Raw genomic sequence first — 25,812 nt, forward strand, 5'->3', positions numbered from 1 at the left:
GGTAGAGGACGACTCCCTGGCCTGCGCGCTCCCCGGATCTGACGCCCTTTCCTCTGGGGATGTCTGAAAGACCCAAGTGTGCCAGGAGTTACCTATCAGTATTACATGCCTGGAAATCCGGCGGTGTGCAAATCCAATCCAGCTTGACACGTGCGTCCGAGCCTTGAGACAGGCCCAGCAGCGGGCACCCTTCAGAGCCGCCATTTTCTTCAAAGTCGTGACTGACTCACGTATCCGTGAGCTGTATGTGATGATGATAGTTACTCAACATAATAACTGAAAACACCATAAAAGGTTGTGACGTAAGGTTGCCTACCAAAAAATATGCTTTAAAGAATGAGCCAGTTGTGCTCGGGAGATAGGAAACATCCATGGCGTGACCTGATCGAGCGTGAAAACGTCTTATTTTTGGGGGGGATGGCTAATTTAAAGCTCTGTCGCTTATTCTCCACTTTTTAAAACTATACAAGTAAAGAAAAACGTTAAAATGGGCTAATGCTGTGCATACCTTGGGTTACCTCCAATATATATCATGAGGTCGACGTATAGATAATGACCGCAGCGTACTCGCGGTCAGACGAGGTGTTGCAGGACGCGGGTAAGGTGAGGGCCCAGGAAAAGACGGCGGACAAAATCCCCCGTATTTTGGAGAGGTTCACGTGGGCAAGCTCAAGTCTCCATGGAGATAATTTCGCCTATTGTATATTGAAAGCCCTCTGAATCTTGGGTGGCGAGAAACGTAGAAAGCTTGACTACGGTTTCTTGCGAAGCGGTTATGGTGTCCGAGGTCCCAGAGCCGCTACTACTTCCACCATGAAAGACACTACAAGTGTGTGTGTGATCTTCGACAGGGTGCTGTCGCCGGGCTCAGTGACGGCTATGGCACTAAGCATCTGGGTAGTGATGGGCGCGTATGTGTCTGGAAAACACCCCGAGCCTCTGCCCACCTCTGTCACCGGATGCGACAACAATCTGACGTCACTAATGCCGTCAACCACGCCACTCGCAGCCAACACCAGCTCCCTGCCACTGGAGCGACAGGACGATGGGTAAGTATGGAGGAGCACAGTCTGGCCTGAAACAGGCGTTACATCGGTTGTGACGGGCTACGTCTGGGATCGAGCTACCCCGACCTCACTCTACCCATCCAGAGCCTTCTGTGGTTTCCGTTGTGTTGCTTTTTTGTTTGTGAAAACATCTGCCGAGATACGCTTGAATATTTTTCTTCAAAGGAAACGTTTCACAGTTGAACGCATTTAGGCAGGCGTCAGATATGATGAAATAGGCACGCTTGTAACCATGGTACACTCTTTAAGTGGAAAACTGCTCTAGGAGGCACAATTCTATGTCAAGCATATATGCTTCTCAACCCGTCATAGTTGATTACACCATCGTACCTTGCACAACATTAGTTAAGAGCCAATTGACGGCCGTCATATCTGGAAATCACGCCCACCAACGCCAGATACGAACGCCTTGACAATTATATTCTTCTTGGCCTTGATCCCCGCATGGCTTATGAATTGGCAGGATTTGAATGACGTTATTATGGCGTTTTAATGATGATGATTACGACTCTTTTTAAGTAACGTACGCAGTTGGCATGTTTGGGCTCGTTCAAGTCACTTACTCAGCGCATGTTCGCGAAAACAGTAATATAAAAAACAACTAATAAACCGCTTCTCGATATAAGAGGCTTTTTTAAGATGGGAGGCATTTACCTTAGCGACTGCTCACTAATTGTCTCGTCCTTCGGTTTCAGGTTTATAGACCAATACGTGTACGGTATTTCATACCAGCTGTACAATCTTCTCGGCTGCCTGATGTGCGTCATCGTAGGCTCTGTTGTCAGTCTGCTTACAGGTCAGTTCTAGTCACGACACAAACGACTTCGTGCTGCGAGGCAGAGGACGCGAAGGAAAATTTAACCATTCGGTTTCTGTTGCATAGTGGCATTCAGTATGTTTAAATTATCATCCGTAAACTATTTGGTTTTCATTTATTACGGTCAGGGAGTAGCCCAAAGCATGCTTTAGACACATATATGACACTATGTTGTTTATATGACACATATGACAATACATGACGCTATGCGATATTGTTTTGAATTTTAGGCTCGGTGACGGTTGGCGATAGCTTTTAGGGACAAAGTTGGGGTATGATATTGCAAGCACTTCATCTTTATGGAAAATTAAGTACACCGACATCATAATAAGCCAGAGCAGTCCGCTTTCAACTTAAGTGGTCCAAAGTTTGCTAAATAAAAGCCACAAATGATGTCATTGCTGCCTGGCAGTAACCCAGTCACTTACCGTTAATGCCTTCTTGTGCTGTCTTCGGGTGGCGATGTTAAGGAATCTTACTCAGCATGCGGTATGCATCTAGGACTTCAATATGAATATTCGTCCCATGCAAAAACGCTGTTAAAGAAATGCGCCACATGTCGCCCAATTCTTGAAATTCATTGACGCATACCAGTGATGTGTAGAAACCATGCTAAGATGGACGAACAAAATGCCGACTAGATTTGAACTAAATTTACCCATGCACGGTGATTCGCGTAAATCGACATTTTTCGGGTTTTAACCCTCAGAGGCTCTCGGTTAGCCGCCCTCCCAGACAAATGAGATTTCACGCTTGGTCGGGGTTGCTTACAACTGCCTACCGCGCGTGCAAGGGTTGCAGCGATGTCTCCGGAGCTCCCTTCAATTTCGTGCCGTTGAAGCCTCCAGTGAGATCTCTGGTTTCAACGAATTTGACCCAGTATGTATAACTGTGTGACTGGACTATGCGAATGGACTGGACTGCGTGACTGGACTGTGGGAATTTACGGTGTGAATGGCTGGGTGAACTGTGTGTGTAATTGCCTACAAAAAGCACTATTTCTTCAGTAGACTGAAAGTTCAAAGCAACTCCACAGTCTGTGTTTCTTAAGGATGATACTTACCCGGTTTGACTCACGGACCTTGAGCTGGGAGCAGAATCATAGCTGCCCACCAGAGTCAGATGTACTTGAGACAACATGAAGCTGACAGAAATGGTGATTTTTAATACGCCTGAAATTGAACAAACAAGCAACGAAGAACGCAGTCGTTGAGTTATTCGTGACAACCGCACAGAATGACCAGAATATCTTTGAGTTTACTATGACATTCAGCTTGGCTCAGTCACACAGCGATGTTGCTTTCGTTCAGCCTCCCGCACATTTGCACCGATAGTCATGCTACTTTTCGTATTGGTGCATTGAATTCCTGTTGCTGTGTTAATACGTTGGGAAGATGGGGAGTTAAGCGGTGCCACTGTTCTGTAGTGATACGGATATTCAGTTCCTGGTGTCAAGACTAACACCGATCCTTGATTTTCAGGATGCAACCGACAGGGTGTGAGCAAAACGCTGGTCAATTCTCTGACCTACACACTGCTGAACAGATTTAATCATCGCCAGACTGCCTGCTGCCCAGCCGGGCGTGACGGCCCGTCTGACCCCCAGGACATCGCAGAGAGCATCACGTTCCTGAAGCCCCCGCATATGAAGGCTGAGGCCGACTGTGCGCCGCCGGTCGGCAGCACTCGTCCATGATCGCTATTGGCACGGTCGGCCGCTCGGCAGGGAGGCTAGTTCCTGTGCCCGACTCGTCGGGGACTTACGACCCAAGCTCCACACACTGAAGTGGCGTCACAGATACTCGCCAATGAAGAGCGCCCTTAATTCCAAATGTGTACACCAGTAAAATCAACTGATTCAATCTCATGGAGGCATGTAACGCGCAGGAATGACGCACTTGAATCTCATTTCAAGGATCAATTATTGGCAAGTTATGTATAGAGGTTATATGTCGATCACACTATGCACATGCGATCGAAACCTGACCATCTCCGGGCATACGAGACCATAGTGAATCGACCGCTGCCATGCCTTGTTACGTCAACAACGATTTACTTGTAACAAACCCACCCAATGCGCTCTCCGCCAAGTATGGAGTAGGCTTGGGTCGTGACGTCATATGTAAGGAACGGCGTTACTCCTATGTGGGGGATGGGCTTCCATTGGCTAACGAGACTCAGGGCAGCAGTGAGGCCGACTTAAGGCTGACGGCGGCGACATGCTCGCGGTGACCCAGGCGTTGCGGCAAGGCTTCGGGCTGAGCCGGGGAATGAGGAAAGGGAGGGGGGAGGGGGGTAGTGTCCTCACCAGATTAGTATCGATTTAGGAAGCCTATGAACCTGAAGCAGTTCTGATGGGCCCGATTGGGGAGATGGTTTGGAGGAGTTTAGCTACTGTGGGTGAACTATTCCACTCGTCCAGGAATCGTCCCTTTGACTCTGGGGTAAAGTCCGGAAGGTGAAGTATGGTAGTTTTCGTCATGCTGGGCGCACTTGATGGTGGTCTTTTGCTTCGATGCCCATCAGCTCTCTATATTCAGAGCAGAACAACCGTCAAACGTTTATTTGTTGCGCGTGAAGAAACAGGTAGTTCGATTCATCCCTCCGTCCAGCCGGGGTTAGACTGTGTGACCCATGCTTGGCTGGGCTGATGGGGAAGAGCCACACTAAAACATGAAGTCTTCCCTATGAGCTGTCGACTGCGGAAGGCCTCTCATCATAGCCACATTCGTGAGACAAGACGAAGTACAAAAACACAAGAGAACGTTTTAACGCATATCGTATACTCCATGTGATATGTATGGCATATTGTATGCTAGTTATTGTACTTGCCGATGGATGCACTGGCACCACTGGCAGTGCCTTGTCCGTCGTAATGCACATGAGTACGATAGAAGGGTGGCGGGAAGGCTTAGGCGGGATAAGGGTAGGATGGGGTTAGGAACAGGATGCAGCGCTCTACAGGAAAGGCTCGGGAAAGGTGTGGGGTTAGGATAAGAGTAGATAGGTGAATGGATGGGTGGATGGATAAGGATGGGGTAGGAATCAGGTGTTCGTCGGTAGATATGGCGGCATGCGTAACTAATCAAGTGATATGTTTTAGGATGATGGTAGGTGGCAGTCGGCGATGCCGTAAAAAAACGCAAAATTAATGGTAGCGCCTCTCTGTGTATCGTTTCGTTGAAGCTTGTTCCCTGCGCTCCTTTTGCTGCATGCGGCAACTTAATGTAGCGAAATGGAGATTAACATTAACTTAACATTGGCGAAATGGAACGAAGAGTCAGGGCGAGTTCTAATGACCACTTCAGAGGTGCTAAAAATGAAACAAAGAACACCTCATTTAATTTTCCACATAGGACAGATAGCATCTGCCTTACATACGCCATTATTATGAACACCACACAGAATGGCATTGCTCGACTGAGTTATTTGAGGAGCTTGCAAAATCCGGAATCTTTTATAAACTTTTTGGAGGATCTAGAGAAATCTGGTATCTTTGTGCGGAATAAAAAGTACGTGTCTGGCTACTATCAGGCCATGTCAGGGCCCCACAATGGCGGAAACGATCATGTCAGCCCAATATTGAGTGCATAAACTATCTCGGTACAATTTCGCTGGTGCACCGCCATCCACAAGCAGTAGGCTGTGCTCCTTTGCCTTGAAATCCATAGCTACATTTTCTGAAATTTGAGCAGCCATTTTCTACTCAGAACCGTTCTCCAATCACGGAGAACAAGCTGTTACAGGTCGGGTGTGTTTTTTTGTGAATTTCTCTGGCCTCCACTTACTATACACAAGTCTGCGGTGCGCACCGGCAGAGGACCGTCGGTCACATAGCGAACGGGAGTGACACAAACGGGTAAATCGAACTTCCGTCGCAGGTAGACGCAGAGTAACGCGCATGGTTTCATGGTGGATAAGATTTCATTTCGCATCCTGATTTCACCCTGCATTGATGACATGTGCTATCGAGGTAGGAAGCTCGTGAGTGGATCAATGTTTTGATCGCAAAAAGTACGTGTCATATGTGATTTATACCCATCACACACGCAATAAACACACAATGCCGTGACCAGAGGCGATGGCTTGCGGCGCTGCAACTGTGTGATGGATTCCAGGTCGTCAGAACACCACCAATAATAAACCAAAACGAACCAATTAATAGACGCGCGATAGTCACTGAGTCCAAACGAAATTCCCTACGCGCCAACTGTTGGTTTTTACCGATGTTGTGACTGCCAGCAACTGCAGTGAAGCCGTTAGTACATATTTCCGTCACCTGTGTGTATAAATCCCAACCGTAAGCGCTGGCTGAGAAGGCAAAGACGTCACGACGAGCACGGGCCACGTGGCGCAGCAGGCACACACAGAACCCATCCATGGCAGTGCAATCCATCATCTTATCGGATCCGCGGCACCACGCGGGGGTGCACAGTGTGCGCGGCGTCAGGCCTCGGCTGCTTACACTAGCCAGCTGGCTGCGACCGAAGCCGGACCGAGCGAAAGCCAGGCCCAGCAGGCGTCTTAGCCCCCACGGGGTACTCATTCACTGGCCACGTCGTATGAAGGTGAGGTGACCAACGGGTCCCAACCACGGCGTTCAAACAAGCTTGAACGTCGCTTGACTATTCGTAAGGAAGGCTACAGCATCGGAATTCTTAATGAGGGTTTTCCTGACCAGTTAGGCGCGCTAGAAACTTGACATATTTGTGGATATTAGCATTAAGCAATCAATCATATTGATATCGGCATTTACCGATAATCGAAATGCAACACTGTTTGAGACCATTGGTTGTTTCAAAGCATTTGTGCCTGATCAAATGTGGTGTTTGGTTAATTACAGGCAGCTGTGAAGGCCTCGCTAACTTATATTGTATTCTACCTTTTGCCGTTAGTTTTCTTTTTATACTGTCGTATTTCCAATACGGTTTGGCCTGAACATGGGTCGCATGTGACAAGGCCCATGCCGCATAGGCCAAGGCCCATTCTATAATGGGTCGTATGGGAACACGCGGTAGTAGAACTAACCCTTGTTATGACGTCACTTTTGTCCACAGCGTTCTAGCCGAGGAAATTCGAGTAAACTAGCCATATGTGTGTTGTTGGAGATTTATAGAAGCCTAAACCTCATCTTGGAATCAAGGTACTTTTCCGTATTATTAAGTAAAGGTTAATTACATTACAATCTACTTCGGTATGACTTTCTAAGTTTTGTATGTTTAATAACCAATTAATCCGCGCATTATTGCCGCATTAGCCATATGCATTTATGTTCTTTTTCACTACATCGGGTTACCAAAATGCCATGAAGATCTAGGAATCCCCCAGCAATCACGATGTCACAAATAATCATTCCGGTCACGAATGTCGAGTATTTTTGGACGCAGCGGAGATCAAAGCTGTCCAGCGGTGGGCGCATTCTGCAGCGGTCTTTAGTTACGCGCCGCCCGTCGCCGAGTGCAAATCAGAGATCGAAGCTCTCCAGCGGTGGGCGCATTCTGCAGCGGTCTTCAGTTACGCACCGTCCGTCGCCGAGTACAAATCAGAGATCGAAGCTCTACAGCGGTGGGCGCATTCTGCAGCGGTCTTCAGTCACGCGCCGCCCGTCGCCGAGTTAGGTCTCAGGGCGATAGGTGGCGTCGCGCTCAGAAAAAGTACGGTGCCGGCCGACCGGTCGCCCGAATATTGATGTAGCAGCGTAACTAGTTGCTCAAACAATGGGCGACTGAGGCGACTGAGGCCGACGTCTGAAAGGAGTCAGCCTGCCGGTGGCAAGTTAAGTGCACATCAGGGAAAGTGTTCCCCAAGTTTGCAAAACTGTCCCTATGTAACTCCGCAACGTGGTTATCCAAAATATTGTGATGGAAGCAAATGGACTGCATTGAAATATCGTTTTTTCGGTTATACTCGTAGAAGTATGCTTTTCCATTATTTACATCGCATTGTTATTTTGCCAATCGTTTACTGGTCACATTTCATTTATTTATATTGAGCGTAAGTATTTCTGTAAACCTTTCGCTTTCACAGTTACGTTGCTGGCTAGCCATCAATACACAGCATTGATAGTTGTTTCTTAACAATTACGCACGTAAACCTGCGTGGCGAAGATCAGTCAAACGTTACAGGAGTTTCGTTGTTCTCAACCTGATGAGGCTGGAAATGTTTTTTTAATGCTGTAATCATTTCGTGATTAGCGACGATATTATACCGCGCGGAGCTAGTAATATAAGTTTCCAGGACCGAAGCCCTTTGTAGCGATTTTTGCCTTAGACCTTCATTTTCGGGCAGAAGCTCCACAGGGACCAATGCTCAGGCAAATCATTCGGGCCAATTCTGGTGTGTTAATATCAAATACTGCGTGACGAAACATGAATAGAAATTTAAAGCCACTCTTTCCACCACACTTGTGTAATGACGTCGGAAAAGAAGATGACGAGGAGATTATTACATTTAAGTCATCAGTATTGAGTAACATCGATAGGAGAGTAAAACGCCCACATGCAGGCAGATTTTGACGCCGAAAATACGGCCATGAAGGTCTCCAGTCGCCCCCCCCCCCCCCCCGTCCCCATTTATGTTGCGTAGAGTACAAACATAGTGACTTTAACTTGGTGAATAGCTTGAAGTTTCAGCAACGTTTTGAAACTTAGCAACAGAGGCATAAGCAGAAGTGATGACTGGATTTTAGCTTCCTACATACCCATGATCAGGCCATACGAGGGCGCAAGGTCGAATGTTGGGAGCGTCACGCGGATTCTGTGGGCCAAGGGCGGCAGTATGCTGGACAATACAAATAATCGGAAATTACGGCAATTTTTTCAGGGCCATCGATCAGACGTCGACTTAATGGACGGACGCGGTAGCTAAGCGGGTCAGGGGGCTGAGACCCTGTTCCCCCCACACCCACCTGCTCAGCTTTTTGATAATTTAACGGTGAATCATTTGCCATTAATTAGAACGAACCAAAGCTGACTATGGACACCCGAGCTTGGGAAAACTTCGTTTGACCCTGTGCCAATGACCAGTTTGCTGGAAGGTATTCCCCAGATGAGGACAGGACAAGGCGAGTTTTGTTGATATACGAATGCATTTGTAATTGCTTGACAATGTCAGGCCAAGCGGACCAGCTGCGGGCCGAGTCAGGGCGCAGAAGAGCGCCGAGGCTCGGAAGACGGCCCACTCATTGCCGGACATACCAGCCGGCGTGCCGGTCCAGGTACTACAAAAGGATATGGTTGCGAACTAACCGTATTTGACCAGGGGTGATGGCCAAATGCGTACGAAGGTATGAGAGAAGGGAAAACGATGCTGATGTTAAAGTCTGTTCTTTCCAAGCATCGCCATAGGAAAAATGTTTAAAGGTTTAACAGAAAAAACCACCTTGAAGACTTTTCTGTGCTGTTCACAATCTTGCCCTTCTTAAGAAATATGCCCCGCTAGTTCCTGAGCTACACGCCAGCGAAAATGGGGAAAGGTGTATCGAGGAGAGTATTTCAAAGTAACCTTGGCATTCATGAAGTCATAATAACGTCATTCAAATTCTGTCATTCCATAAGCCATGTGGCGATAAAGGCCAAGAAAAATATAATTGTCGAGACGTTCATATCCGGTGTTCGTGAACGCGATTTCCGGATCTTCGCGACCGTCCATTGGCTCTCAATCAATGTTACGTAAGGTACGATGACGTAATCAAACCATGACGCATCGAGGAGCATATTTACTAAACAGAGGATTGCACTGTCTAGAGCAGTCTTAGTTATATGTGAGCTTGTTTCATCATATTTGATGCTTACTTCAATATCTCCAAATATGAAACATTCCCTTTACACAAGGCATCCTGCCATTTTAGTTATTTAAACAGGTTAGGCCGGGCGGAGGGTGGGGAGGGGTGAGATTAACTCAAGAGCAACGTTTCAGTTATAAACCTTCTGCTGCCTATTCAAGTGGCAGAACCCACTGCAACGCTTTTTGAAAAGTGTTGCACAACCTTGGATCGTGATAGCTAATCATAGATCATGATTAACTATCACGATCCAAGATATCGTAGTATCACATCATATTAGCAATCATAGATTATGAAAACTAACCTTAGATCGTGACAACTAGACTTAGATCGGAATGAAAGCCCTACATTCGAATAAATAATCTTAGGTCGTGATCGTGTAACCACAAGTTACAACAAGTTATGGCAAATTCGCTTTTCACGTCTCTTGATAGGCTTCTAATAAGGCGTACCGTCGTAATAGACGTTTTTACGTCGCTTGCGCACCTAATAGCCTTAAATTTTAGCTCTCTAAGCACCTAGGCAAGCGTCAAAATTTGGTCAGAACCTTTTCATTATAGCGCGAATAAGAATATATATATATATATATATATATATATATATATATATATATATATATATATATATGTGTATATATATATAATCAAGATACAAACGTCACCTGCTGTTATTTTAGTTGAGTCTTTTATTTACTCCAGTAGAACATGGCCTGGCTACGCGCTGTAAGCTTGAGCAAGAAGGCATAGCCAGGCCAGTGTAACCCAAGATTCTTGGAGTAGCATATCTGGCTGCTACCGAGATTACCCTGATTTCGTTAGAGTTCGACATCTTGAATCTACTGAGTTGGCATCCCCATCCGCATTTCAAACTGACGCATGTGAATATTTGTGGCGTCGACACGAGCGAGCGACGTATGTCATTCGAGGGCTAAAGCCGTACCCGGCCTTCCGTGCTACATCCAACCGTTCCGAAGCCAGTGACATGAATGGGAATACCAGTCACTTTGACAGCATCAAAACGAAAAGAACACAATCATATTTGTATCTATCTTGTGATGCGAAGCCTTTACCTAGTTCCGTCGTTTTAGACCCGGCGGACGACATGGCGACCCGCCAAACCTTCGGCATCGTCGACTACTGCGTGTTCGGAAGTGTTCTCCTCTTATCGTTGCTCATCGGCGTCTACAATGCCATCCGCGGCAAACAGACCAACGAAGAGCTGCTGCTCGGTGGCAGGAAGATGTCCATCATACCGGTGGCCGTCTCCACTATGGCCAGCTTTCTATCAGCCATCCTCATTCTGGGTAAGGCAGGGCCAAGAACAAGAGGTACAACTGTTGCCTTACGGCTCAGAAGACGTAAGGAAAGGGAATCCACAATGTATTCGATTCCAGCATCCTCTGCGAACCACACGTGCCAGACTCACCCATACAGACTTCACAGCTCCACAGGCATCTGCAGCGGGGTTGGGTCTGGAACGACAGAATGATTTTCCCATATTTCACTATGCTCGCTCAAAACTTGCTGCAAACTCTTCAGCTGTCGTTTCGTTACGTTTCGCGAAAGCACTACTCGAGCTCTCCTGCTGTCTGATGAACGCGGCTCGCCATTACTCCTTACAGGGCCACCTCCGACTGTAAGTGGCATGCGCGCAACACTACCAAGCAGGGCTCTGGGTTGCAGATCACCACCACCGGCGCTGCCGCTGCCGTTAGTCGTGGGTGGCGCTGCCGGCTGGGACGTACGTTATGTGGACCCTACACGCTAGGCGTAGAGGGTCCACATAACTTAGCAATGCACGCTAGGCGCGTTGTCACGTGGGCTTTCCGTGGAGGCCAGCGGCCGTGGTGTTCACATAGCGCCCAGCGGCCATGACCGGAAATGGGGCCTGCCCGTTCGGTGCCAGGCTGGATTATCGGCGTCCGCCCACGTGCAGGCGCGATGTCGTTCTAACTGAGCCTCGCCGCGCTATGGGCAGGCTCGCCGGCGGAGATGTACATGAACGGCGTGCAGTACTGGATCACCGTGCTGCCCCTCGTCGTCCTCGTACCGGCTGTGTCCATGCTCTTCGTGCCCATTTTCTACCGTTGTAGCATCACCACCGTCTACGAATACCTCGAGTTCAGGTCAGTGGTGACCACCGTGTCGGCCAGGTCAGCTCACCGATAGTTGAGCATGCAGTGTTGACCGTTGTGTATTTCACACACATGTGCCACGTTGGTTAATTCTTCCAGACTGGGTTTAAGTACAGCGCGCCACTTTTTGTGCTTTTTACCTAATATGAAATCGGACACGTACGATTTAATCAGTAAAACTAATTTTTCCTGAATCCTTCTGAATAGTTCGGAGCATCGATCTGAAGCAGCGTTACTGCGGGAGAAATCTCGTTGGATTCTGTCCTCACCACTATGAAAGTAATACATTTAGTTTGCCTTGCGTTGTTCAACGTCTGTGTTCTGCTACCAGTTTGTAACACATTTATTCGTCTAAACACTGAGGTAACAAATGTTACGGAGGCTTGAAACACTCTCCTGAGATAAACAGACGTGTGAACGTGAGGCCATTATCTCGCGAATCCAACGAAACGTTCTACTGTGGCCTTGATTTCTCCCCCTGGCATTTACCACAGTGGCTCTTTTCGAGTCGGACTTTGGGTTTGGGAATAGGAGATCACATGGTTCAAAGTGACGCACTGATTCAAGCTTCAAAAGATGAGGTTTTCGGGAACGGGCGCGTGCCGCCCGCTGGGCCAATCACAAACGTTCTTTTATTCACACCAGTATAGTTGCCCCGGCGGTTGTGATGTGGCGATCGCGCAACTGGAGGGAAGGAGCGGAGTGCTGTTACAAAGCGTTGAGAGCATAATTTGGACTAGAAAATAACTACCATTCATGTCTTTATTATGTCTTGACGGTGTTGCAGTGACAGCACCCAATGCTATAATTACACGTAATTGATTCTGAGGTTTCAAAAGAGTACATGTTTTAAACGTGCTTTAACACGCGCCCCAATGGCCGGCTGGATACCCTTCACTTGGGTGGGAGGGTCAATTTGCCCCCCCCCCGAGATCTCGGGAACTAAGAAAGCTAGAGTCACCAAATTTACAGGGTGTGTTGACCTGTCCGTGAAATCACTTAGGTCCAAATTTCAGGTTCCTGGATTATGACCTTCGGGTCAAATAAGGTCAAACATGGTCAAATTCCAGGTTGGTCTCCAAAGTGCCCCAGAACCTAGATAACTGTTTCTAAGCAAAACGTCACATGCTCACCTAAGGTCAGTGACCTTTTTGACCTTTTAAGGTCATGGTGACGAAAATCATAGACGACTGCTCGAGTTTTGCATTTGAATAAGCGACAAAGACTATGCAAGGCAGTATGTCTCTAAATGCAAAATGTGGACCTGGGTCACTCTAGGTCAATGACCTATTCTTACCTCTAAGAAGTTCATGGAAGATGTATAATGCGGTTCCTGCTATCAATAAATTCGAAATCAGCACCAGAAACTTTCCCATACAGCAAGCCCTAGAGTAATAAAACAGGTTGGTTATGACCTAGGTCTGACCTTCAAACCTAACCTTAGGTCAACGTAATTTGCTCACTTAATATTGTGTTGCCTAAGAAAGCATCTCAGAGATGTATGGCTTCGTCTAACACTCCGTTGTTGCACCAGATTGAACGATTCCCTAGAAATGGACTTCGCTGAGACCATAGCCTGACTTTTACCTGTTATAGGTCAGCGATCTTACAAGGTACATCTAATTTTTTTCGGTCAAACGATCCGCTTTTTGAAAAATTCGGCGCGGCGTATCCACGCCCTTCGGAAACCATTCTCGAAAAACCTTCGGGGGGTTAACTTGACCCCCCACCCGAGCGCATGTTAAGGGTTAAAACACTTCCTTTAAGCGACGTTTATGCCGCGTAGATGTGAATAATTAAGTTAAGTGCATCGAGTTTATACCAGCTGTAGTCGTGTGACCATAGTGTATAGTTCAGTTGGATGGTTATCCTGGCTTGAAAGCTTAACCGAAAAGTAAGCTCCGCGGTCTTGCCTGCAACTGGGCGTCGAGTTTTCTGCTCCATTGCAAGGTTTGCTTTAACAGACATCCAGTGCATAACTTAAAATCTACACGAAGACCAGCATTGTACAATGCGCGGTTTCTTCGGATAAAACGTTTGGTTTTGGGATAGTTGATGTCTTGAATTTGCGATAGTCCCGCTTTTCACTTATATCAGTAGCTTTTTATCCTTCATGCGACTCCGTGCGGCTTTACCCTTATCCAACTATGCAGCTAAGTAGTGCTCATTTCACTTGAAGCTGACCTAGCTTTATGTTCTACGCCATTCATTCATATTCAGATTCACGTTGGCAGTAATGCTGGTCAAGGGCGCACCCGCGGATCCCGTGGGCTTGCCCGCTTGCGAGCTGGCAAAGCTGGCAAGGATTCAGTTGACTCTGCTGGCTTGAATCGTAATAGGCACTGGCTAGGCATAGGATTTCTGTTTCGGACAATTTTCCACAACGGAAATTCCATCTTCTAAATTTTTGGTGCTGAAAGTAACAACTAGGGTTAAAATGCGCCGACATTTCACTTGGCACGGGAACTGGGCTACTTTATGTGTGGTGGCTACGGCTACATTCGCAGCACAAAAATATCGAAAAGTCATTACCTTGGGTTTACTGTGACAAAGAACATTGCTGGCCAAAAATCTCAAACCCTTTGCGTTTCCTGTGATGTTACTTAGGGCCAGCAGCCATGTTCCAAAATACAAAGAGACACCACGTCAGAAGCTTTGAGTGGTATATATCTCGCAAGGAGACACCACGTCAGAAGCTTTGAGTGGTATATATCTCGAAAGGAGCAAATGGTGCTAGTAGAACGCTGACAGACACCAACATCAATGTTCTCATAATCAATATTCTCCGTGAAATAAATCGTTGAGAGGTTACCACGATTTAACCCCACAGGCCATCTCATAACCTCCAGGTTTGTCCAGGTTTGAAAATAATTTTCTGCGAGCCCTGTGCGTGCTGATCTACCTCGTCCGGACGTCTCTCTACATGGCCATCGCACTCTACGCTCCCAGCCTAGCTCTCAGCTTCACCACCACTCTGTCCCTGGAGGCCAGCATCATCGGCACGGCAGTCGTCGGCACACTGTACACGGCGTTCGTGAGTTGCATGGCGGCTTTTTCGTGTAGTGTTCATGACTACTTCGGAAAGAGGGGAGGAGGTGGGGTCGAGGGACAAGACATGGACTAGATAGGACACCGTATATTATTATTTCAAATGTGGAAACCGCGGCGCCTTGCTTTCTTAAGTTATCATCTATGGTTTCTGTTTTTGTCTTAAATGACAAGTAAACGACACCACCTAAGGTTTCACCGTGAGCTTGATGTAAAGATTCTGACACAAATGCACATACCGTGAAAACTAGTTATGTATTACTTCGCTACTTCACGTGGATCTTAAAGCCTATGCATCAGTTGTGCTTGGTATTTCCAAAACAGCCTACATATCAGGGCTTGAAATCTTCCGCGGAAAGTTTGTGTGTGGGGGTGGAGGGGGGGGGGAGGGGGGCGTCCATAATCCCAGGGCAACGGGCCAACTGAACCCAGCTCGTCACAAAAGCACCCACTTCCCTCCCCCGGATTTAAGACCACCTCGGTTTTGACCGCTGTATTTTGAAACAGATCTATTGATCTCGATTCTTAAAAAGACATGGACTTTTTTGTGAAAGATTAACACGCAGACCTCGTAACGTTTGTAAACCTGTTACACGTTCTGACCAGCCGCAGGTGCGCGACATTTTGGCTTAGGCTCAAGCATTTGTCGCCGTTGTAACAATCACCTGATATGTGCATGTATCAATTTTCCAGGACCAAATAACTGCTTGTCTCATCCAACTTAATCGCCCTTTTTGATGAAGAAGCTCAACTCGTTTTTCGTTGCTTATTCTGGTGCCCCGAAGGTGCGCATTTTTTGCGTTTTGCATCAGTGCCTGGCGCCGTTCCAACAATAGCCAGACACACGTTTCCAAATTTTACAACTTGTACCCACCTTTCATCGGCTTAAACACGCTTACCGTCCTATCGTAATTCATGTTTGTGTTTGCGGTCACTTTATACATCCACAACAAATTGAGCAGCTTTTGCACCTCCTTCGCACCTCTTAAAGTACCAAAAGCATTTAGACTGAAACTGGATCGTCTACGGGTACCGTTAACCCCTCCTACGGGGCACACAACGAATCACTAATATTTTTTCATAGTCGAATGTTCCCGGAAATTTGGGGTACGAATGTGGTAACCAGCAAACCTGTTTTGAAAAGCAGTATTCCGTCCGAAATATTCAGACTAGAACTGGATAATATGTGGGTATCATAACTGTTTCCAAGGGGCTCGTACAACATCACATATTTGTGTGACCGTACCCAGATTCCATTGGGCGATCCATCGGTCCAGGGTTCCAGTTTTGTCGCATTTGCGCATTTCAGCAATGGGAAATATGGTTCTGCAAGTCCCATTTTCACAACAAAGCCTTGTTTCGGCAGTTTTTACTCCGTTCCGTTGGGACCTTTTTCTCCGCGCGCCCCAGGAAGGGCGCCGCAGCCCTGAAAGCTGTGAAAAGTCCTATAAAAGGGAATACCTGGACCTATCGTACCTCCGCTTTGGACTCCCATGGCCACTGCATTGGACACATAGCGACGCCAGGTTCAAGACAAACGGTCCATGAGATTTTCCGGGGCCAAGGGACGTGGTCCCCCGACACCTTCGGGATCTCCAGCCATGCCCTGAGCGTCCACCATGCCCTGAGCAACCAGGGAGGTATATCGGCTGCCGGAGGATAGAGTTCCTTCGTGGCTAGAGGGGCCCATTACTGGCTTACCAGGCCCCTGAGCAACCAGGGAGGTATATCGGCTGCTGGAGGATAGAGTTCCTTCGTGGCTAGAGGGGCCCATTACTGGCTTACCAGGCCCCTGAGCGGCTGGCATGGGACTGTAAAAAGAGCCCTGTACGTTTATTTCCACTACTGGGCGTCCAGAGAGCCCCTGAAGGGTGGGAACGGCACACAAGATACCAGAAATGACCACGAGCAGCCAGAAAGGTCGCTCAGTGATAGGAGCGGCCAAAAGCGTCAAAAGCAGCTGGTAAGACTTTCGAGTGTCCAGAGTCGTGAGCGCAGAACTAAATGACTGGCGACCAAACGGATCGATGAACCGGCCAGTGGGCCCTGGGTAGCCGGATGAGCACTTATGTAGCCATGTAAGGGTCTCTTCAGCTATCAGAAGCGCCCATTGGCGATTTAAGGGGCTCTTGGCGATCAGAGAAACACCTGAACAGCGAGAAGAGAGCGCTACTGGCCAGAACGGCCTATGAGCGACCAGAGGGGCCTTAAGCAGACAATGCAACCCATGGGAGGTAACAGAGCCCTGCGTAGTGCAAAGATGTCGTGTTCTGAAATGCCTTTGAAAGGGCAGAGGCTACAACTAGCTATACGGACCCTTAAGCGATCAATGTGCGCTCCCTGGCCAGAAAGGACCCAATGAACGGCCAGAAGAGCCTGGAGTTGCCACACGAGGCCTACTGGGCCTCTCGTTGGACTAATTTGTTACTGCCTGACCTCTTAAAAAGAACAAACTTTGGAAGCGTTTCTCATTCACTAAGCATTTGCCTTTGATCTGTGTGGGTCGAACAAGGTTTCCCCAAGGGTCCCTCCACACCAGACACTTAGCCTTTTGATTTTCTGGGGCCGGGGAGCCCTCCACTCGACCTCACAGGATCCCCAGTCTTACCACAAATCGTGGCGATTGTTTGCCTGCGAAAAGCTTCTTGCTATGGAAGTCTGCTGGCTACAGCTTGGCGTCTCGTCCCACAGGGTCTGAAGGTCATCATCTGGTGTTTGGTTCTCAGGGAGGTTTAAAGGCCGTGATTTGGACTGACGTTCTGCAAGCTATCGTCATGGCCGCTGGAATGGTGGCCATCATCATCCAGGGCGCCATCAACGTCGGAGGCTTCACGAATATCTTCTATATCAACGCAGAACACCAAAGAATGACATTTTTTGACTTTACCCTCAACCCTTGGCAAAGGTAATGACTGTCTCGTAGAGCACACCATAAAGGTACTGCCCATGATGCTCACGCATCAGTGTCGTTACCACAGTGCCCAGTTGGTCAAAATAATGCCGGCATGCAGCTGTTCACGTTTGGTTAACGAGAAGGAATGGAAGGTTCCACAACCGGCAAAGCTATGCGTACTGTGTGATCGCCCACGCATAGCCGGCATGCGTCAGTGCCGTGTCCCCCTCCTCTCCTCCGTCCAAGGTGGATCACAGGACAGCCTGTGCCTTTCCCGGGCTCAGGTCCCCCTGTGTCCCTGTGTGTCCTGTGTCCTGTGTCCCAGATGTGTCCCCCAACGCATCCATCCATGCTAGAAAGCCACAGATAATTGCAGAAATTTGCATAGGGCAAGCATTCAAAATTGCCCGTGGGTATCATCACCTTTGTGAATAATGGGAACGTGCATTGCACCACTTTCAGACACAACTTCTGGAACCTGTTCTTCGGCACTCTGTTTCTTTGGACGACTGCTCTCGGTGTGAATCAGAGCGCCATACAGCGGTTCCTGAGTCTGCCTACTCTCAGGACCGCCAGAATGTGAGTCAATGTCTGCCGGACATGGAAACAAATTGCGATTGTCTTTGAAAGTTTTGCACATAAGGTTCCCAGCCGGAATAATATGTATTCGGTGCTTTACGGCACTGAGTAATTTTCTAGAGCAGGCCATGCGCAGCGGTATTGGATGGGGTGGTGGTAGTTTTAGAAAAAAGTTTGCGACTATTTGAGACGTTGACGATTGCTTCCGATAGTTTTAAGAAACAAATTCATATCACTAACGAAATAAATGATGCAAATGGGTTGGGATTCTTGTCCAGTACTGTCACCTCTACTTGTTCAAATGTCGAAGAACTCCGACATGCTGGTCATCTGTCGCAGAGCGTGCCTCCTTAATGCTCCGGCCACTATCCTGTACAAGACGCTGGCATGCCTGACCGGCCTGGCCATCTTCGCCACGTACGCCGACTGCGACCCGCTCAAGATGGGTCTCATTGAGAAGAAGGATCAGGTGCGGGCGGTACAGTGACCCCAACAGCACCTTCTGACACATTTGAACGCGCAGCTCAGGCTCGCACGTGACGCGTAGTCGGACCTATTCAGTTCGATTATCAACCACCATATGTTACATATTGCAGATTGTTGAAAAAACCGTGCGTGCCTTATAAATAGGTCAACGTGTTCAGATGAACTCAAGTGGACCGGGCCAGTTGAAAAATTACCTTTGAATTATCCAATGGACAGAAAGTTGTATTATTAGTCCCCATTTTCATTCCAACGATTTATAATGTATCTTTCTTCTATGGGTTTCTCTCCAGTCTGAAATAATTCTGCACAATTTGATGCTTGCCACAGACTCACAGAACGGCCAGTATCTCCTAATAGTGCCAACACTGCGACAGCGTGTCAGTTCGTAGAATTATGACTCAAGACAAAACGCAAAAGTAAAAAATATTTTTAGTTCGAAATTTGTGGGGTAAGGCAAGTGAATATGAATAAAAATATGACTTTGTATACGCTCTGTAAAATAACGAAAGGGTGAAGTCATTTTGCCTGCCCCCATTCTTACCTGGAAAAGCATCAATCCACGTGAGATTGCACAACAGACCCGCGGCACGCTTTGCATGTTCAGTCAAAGCGTAGCGAGCGAGCGACGATGATTTCAAACAAGCCCTCATTCTGTTGCTCATATTCGTCATTATTATTATTATTATTATCATATTATTATTATTATTATTATTGTTATTATTATTATCATTATTAATATGTATTAAATATCTATGTTTTTGTATTCGTCTTCCAAACGCTGGAGTGATGCAGAGACGTCGCCTAAGACATGTAATATCGCATTGGAGCACGACGTATCGGAACGCTTCATAACACGGGCATAGTAGTGAGGAAGACTGTGCATAATTCGAATATTTATTTAATATATGAATGGAAAACCCACATAGCAGGCTGACACAAACTCTGCTAACAAATCAAACCCCACGCGTCCCGACAGCCGGGAAATGTTCAACTGCCACGCCAGGCTTCGCAAAATATCTCTGTTGTTTCAGCTGGTGCCCTACTTCGTGCTCGACCAGATGGCCCACATCACAGGCCTACCCGGCCTCTTTGTGGCCTGCATCATGTCTGCAGCGCTCAGCACCATTTCGTCCGGCCTCAACTCGCTAGCAGCCATTACCTGGCAGGACTTCCTCAGCAACATCAGCCTCTTCAAAGACATGTCGGAAGTCAGGCAGTCGTGGACAACACGCCTTATCAGTAAGAGCCTATTTACTGCCTGCGAAGCATCGCGATTCATAACCATTCTATTACGTTATTTACGTTACGTTATTTGGTTACGGTTAGGTTACGTTATTCGTAACCAAGTCATCTTGAACCAACTAATGCTGCCAGAATGCTGCCCATGAAATGCTCCACCGGACTATGAACTTGTACGAGAACTTGGCAAGAACTGGAATGAGACTGCGTCGGTAATGCAAGACTGTAAGGCATGGCGAACATGAAAGCAGTCAGCGTTTCCTTGTCGTCATTTCGTACGAGTGCATCGTGCACTGTTACATACGTGCACACATACGAGTGTTTTCTGTTACAGGTTTATTGTACGGCTGTCTGGCTATTGGCTTGGCCTTCATGGTCAGTCAGCTGGGAGGAGTGCTCCAGGCGGCACTGGCCATTAATGGAGCCCTCAGCGGTCCAATTCTGGGCGTCTTCTGTCTGGGCATATTTGTGCCGTTTTCCAATGGCAAGGTGGGGAACCATGTCCCTGACCTAATGCCATTACACGAAGCTATGACTAACGTGCTTTTGAATCGTGCTTGTTATACGGGTCGGAGATGGGTTATCTATTGACCGGCTTTCGAATAGCGCAAGTCATTCACGCACGTGACGCATGAGTGAAGCTAAACGGCGACCGAGAATGGAGATGGCGAACAGGACGGGAGCGGAGCGGAACGGAGCGTAAAAACGAATAAATCCTTCTGCAGCTGGTCGGCCCATCTGGCAACAGCGTTAAGTCTGGCAACAGCGGGCGTACGCTCATCACTGAGCGCTGGCTCAGCGACTCGCGGTCCCATATGCTGTTGGCAAACAATAATGTGCATTGAGAAAATTGCATCAGGTGTCAACAAAGGCACAGCTACCAATGGCTCATCAAACTTGACGGACTGTGACATGTGCGATGTTTTTTCCCAATGTTTTGGTCAGAAATTCTGCTGGGATGAAAGGCTACAAATTCAGCAATTGACTCACTTAAAGTTGAGTAAAAAATCATGTAAATCAGAGCATATCTATTCCTAAGCGAAACCAAAGGTTTAGTAGTGGGGGGTGGGGGGTTTAAGTATTGGTGACTCGGGCATCAGTGCCGATTACAAACATTGTTTTCAGCCACGGCAGGCGTAAAAATCACATACTGGACTACTAAAAATGTGCATAAGAATGCATGAATGAGACGTGCACTTAAAAGCAACCATAGTCTTGATGATACTGATGGTAAATACTTGACAAGGTTATTAATAACAAACAATGAGCCAAAGTTGCTTTCTTGTGTGCCAATAGAACATAGGACCCAAATACAAAAGATTGCACATTGCTCGTCTTTTTTTGGAAACTTTATGTTATCATTCGTTCATGAGAAAACCAAAGACTTGAAAGTAGCATGTAGAACAGGTAAAACGCAGTATTTGGGGGACGTTTGGGGGCTTGGGCACCATTTCTGATTACAAATATTTTTTTCAAGTACCGCGGGGTTGAAAATCAGATATCAGACCACTTCAATGTTTCTAAATTTGTAAACAGCACCAAAAGGTCTTCAAGATGGCTATTTCCGTTGAAAACCCCATATAAACATGGAATGCTCCCTTTAAGTTTGCGATTTATTTAACAACATCTTCAGCGGAAAGATGCAATATCTCTGAAACGCTCCAGAAAAACTGTGGCACGGCAACATTTAAAATTACATTTAAATTTTGCAATATCACAAAACGCCAATCTCGTTGGAAAGCGCCTGATATCGCGCTAATCACACGCACCACTGATTATTTTGTTACTTCAAAATTCAGAATCGGCGGGAAGGTTTTTGGTGATATATTGTTCACCATCCTTTATGCCAAAATTTGACAGTGAGAGTGAAATTAAGCTTTCCGTAATGTTGGCGGACCCCAATTCCTTCTCTAGTGAATATTCTAATACCTGAAAATGTGAAATCAGCCGGTGGTTTTTTCGTGATATATAGTTCCTCGTACTTTGACGTTGCATTTTACCTTGACGGTCACTTGATATTGCAAAATAAACGTCATTGTCAATGTTTTCGTGCCATGACTGACCATCTGGCGTGCGAACAGAACACTTTACAAGGCTGCAATGCACCACAAACGTGACTTCACGGCTCTGTTTTTACTAATTCAGCGGTCTGATATTGTGCTTCTGCTGTAGCTACCTTCGCGCTCTGCTTACGTTCCGTTCCAAAACATAAACGAACCCATCTTTCCCAGGTCGCCCAATCCCACCGAGCGGAGCGGGTCTCCGACGTACCGTCACGTCCTCACACTGCGAACGTAAAAAGATACGAGTTCCATCCACCGGGCAATTCACATGCACAACATGCGACGACCTGGACGGTCGAGCGCACGGCCGACTGGGGCTCGGCTGACCTAGCATCGTGTCCTTCCGGCAGGGCGCAGTGGTCGGTATGCTGACCGCTGGCGCCATCAGCACGTGGGCGATGTTCGGTGCCTACGGCTCGGGAAAGCGACCCGAGCCGCTGCCCACCTCCATCGCCGGCTGCACCGGCAACATGACGTCACTTGTCTCGTCCACCACGCCGCCACCCATTGACACCAGTCCAGTGCCAGCAGTGGAGGAGGATGAAAGGTATGGTGCTGACACAGATTCCCCGCGCCTTGAGAGCATGGGTTGATTTAAGTTTAAATAATCTGACACTTTTATAATATATTTTCTATGTTTTGTAACCCATCGTGAGTCTTTTATTACATCACGCAGCGCACGTCTCTAATTTTTTTTTACTATAATCGAATATTGGAAGTGCGTCCGGCTGACTTTCATTGTTAGCGCACACACATACACACACACACACACACACACACACACACACACACACACACACACACACACACACACACACACACACACACACACACACACACACACACACACACACACACACACACACACACACACACACACACACACACACACACACACACACACACACACACACACACACACACACACGCACGCACGCACGCACGCACGCACGCACGCACGCACGCACGCACGCACGCACACACACACGCACGCACGCACGCACACGCACACACACACACATCTATATATGTATGCGTGTGCGTGCGTGCGTGCGTGCGTGCGTGCGTGTATGCGTGCGTGCACGCTTGTGCACAAGAAACAAATAATGGCGCCGAAGCGCAAAAGATATGGATCTTTCTTGCATCGGTTTTATTTCAGCTTTCTCCACCAATACGTTTACGGCCTCTCGTACCAGCTGTATCCCATGATCGGCTGCCTCATGTGCGTCATCATCGGATCCATCGTAAGCCTGCTAACAGGTCTGTACGGCGAAATGTCGTCTACCCGAAATCGTTTCCTTAATTTGTTTGTGATCGACTTTTGATAGATCTGGTTTCATTTTGTGTAAGTGTCTAAAGATCAAAGTTCAGGCTGGCTTGCAATGCATTATTCGGAGTGCAACGCAGATACATGATAATACGCAGGTATGGGGAACCTTGCGAATTGCGAGTGGTCTATCGCTAAAACGGGTAGAACAGCAGCAGCGTCTGTTGTAAACCAGATGTTTCTTTGTGGTGACTCGATGCTGCATGTCCGGTTCGAACACACAGAATCGGCAGAGAACCGTCGATGACATCACAGCCTGCATTTTTCTGTTGACCTGACTTGCATATTTTCACCTTTTTAGCACAAATGTCTGACTTCTGTACCTAACTCACCATCAATCCTCAGGATGCAATCGACGGGAGGTGGGCGAATCGCTGGTCAACCCCCTCGCTTACAAGCTCTTCAACTGGATCAACCGCTTCACACGTGACGATTCCTCCGACCCGCGATATGCCGCCGACAACCCCATCTTCATCATGCCCACGTACAAGCAAACTGAGGCGAACTGACATCATTTCGTTGTTGAATCACATGTGATGTCACCAACTAACCCGAAGAAAAGCCAGTTGGCCGGCCACGACAGAGCGCGACAAGCCTGGCCGATGGCAGCACCGTCCCCGTGGAGGCGCCAGCATCGCGCGGGTTTACGGGAATCGCGGGCCACGTACACCCAGCGTCTCCGCCATTCCCCACCAACGAATCCACGACCTGCAAGACCCGCCGGAGCTAAAAATGCCGCGTGCGATGTGCGGGCACCTGCCGACGATGTGCTCCGCCATGCAGTGGTTGCCTTGACAGGAAGGGTGGTGCCTTCGGGAGTGGCGGCTGGTACTCGTGGTTGGCTGTGTGTGTATGTGTGTGTGTGTGTGAATGCTTGGACTTCGACGATGTTCGCACAAAAACCGGCGTCTGTGGTGGAAATGGGAGGGCGTTCCGGCATGGCTGTAAGAATAAACAAAATGGCTAGTGATTGTGCTATTGGGAAGCAGACAACTGACGTGTTTCAGTAAAGGCGACAGATATACGCATCTGCGTTCTCAAGTATTTTAAAGCACCGCAGCTTTCTTCACACAGTTAGAAATACGCAGAGGGAAAATAGTAATCATTGGCTACCAACGTGAAATGTGATGACATAACGGCTTCGTGAATGATTCAGATAACAGTGTCTGTGATTCAGGTCACTTCGAATGGTAAACCTCCATAACTACTTACCATGATTCCTAACAAGATATTTTCAACGCTAGTAAACATAGTGCACTGTTGCCCAGCCTTTCCTTGAGTAGATATTTAACCATCTCGCTGTTAATATCATTCAAATGTCTTAGCTGATCACTGTTCACTCGACCACTGAAGAGAGATCACGTCCACAGCCGATTCCTCGTACTACATGTAATATGAAATACAAGTACAGGCCAAGTACAATGCGTCAATGCCAACATTTTCATTGTCAACAACAATGTCGACATTGATCTGTAAGAAAAATATTTGGTGCTATTGTGATAAAAAAATTGATTTAGCTTAAAACGCGCCCGGGTGGCCGGCTGGATACTTTTCGCTCGGGGGAGGGGGGGAAATTTGATCACCCCCCGATATCTCAAGAACTAAGAGAGCTAGAGACATTAAATTCACAGGGTGTGTTGACCTGCACGTGAGCTCACTTAGGTTAAATTTTGAAGTTACTAAGTCACGACCTTCGAGTCAAATAAGATCAAACAAGGTAAAATTCCAGATTGGTCTTCAAAGTGTCCGCAGAACCTAGATGACTGTTTCTAAGCAAAAGTTCACGTGCTCATTTGAGATAAGTGACCTTGTTTGACATTTTGAAGCTCATAGTGACGAAAATAATACGAGACTGCTCTGAGTTTTGTACTAGAATAACCGACTAAGATAACGCTAGACAATGTGTTCCTAGAAACAACATGTTGACCTCGGTCATTTTAGGTCAATGACCCATCAGAACCTCTAAGAAGTCCATGGAAGATGCATAACGCGTTCCTTACTATCAATAAATTCGAAATAAGCACCAGCAACTATCCTAAAAAGCAAGCCATAGAGCAATAAAACAGGTTGGTTTTGACCTTGGTCTGACCTTTACACCTGACCTTAGGTCAACGTTAATTGCTCATTCCACATTTGTGTTGCCTAAGAAAGCATCTCAGAGATGTGTGGCTTCGTCTAACACTCCGTTATTGCATAAGAATGAACGATTGCCTAGAAATTGACTTCGCTGAAACCATGGCCTGATTTTGACCTGTCATCGGTCAGCGACCTTACAAGGTACATCACAATTTTTGTTGCCAAATAATCCGCTATTTAATTTTTCATAGCTATGCAAAATTTGGCGTGGCTATGCTGCGCCGTTTGGAAACCATTCTG

The 25,812-nt window shown here is 47.4% G+C and overlaps 2 protein-coding genes across 2 annotated transcripts; both read left to right on the top strand.

The window, feature by feature from the left end:
* Window positions 1–880: 880 nt before the first annotated feature.
* LOC119101528 (uncharacterized) lies at window positions 881–4,154 on the top strand. The gene is made up of 3 exons (XM_037224877.1): window positions 881–1,049; window positions 1,763–1,863; window positions 3,366–4,154. Exons 1-3 carry the CDS (start codon window positions 904–906, stop codon window positions 3,578–3,580), a joined length of 462 nt encoding a protein of 153 aa, XP_037080772.1. The 5' UTR covers window positions 881–903; the 3' UTR covers window positions 3,581–4,154.
* A 6,614-nt stretch (window positions 4,155–10,768) lies between these two features.
* Window positions 10,769–23,945, top strand: LOC119100512 (sodium-coupled monocarboxylate transporter 2-like). Its single transcript, XM_037223600.1, has 6 exons — window positions 10,769–10,970; window positions 11,645–11,792; window positions 18,661–18,790; window positions 19,839–20,015; window positions 22,460–22,514; window positions 23,782–23,945. The coding sequence occupies exons 1-6, from the start codon at window positions 10,769–10,771 to the stop codon at window positions 23,943–23,945; spliced, it is 876 nt and encodes a 291-aa protein (XP_037079495.1).
* Window positions 23,946–25,812: the final 1,867 nt, after the last annotated feature.

This window comes from Pollicipes pollicipes, unplaced genomic scaffold (genome assembly GCF_011947565.3).
Source record: "Pollicipes pollicipes isolate AB1234 unplaced genomic scaffold, Ppol_2.1 Scaffold_4881;HRSCAF=5763_pilon_pilon_pilon, whole genome shotgun sequence".
In the NCBI taxonomy this organism is placed as follows: Eukaryota; Metazoa; Arthropoda; class Thecostraca; order Pollicipedomorpha; family Pollicipedidae; genus Pollicipes; species Pollicipes pollicipes.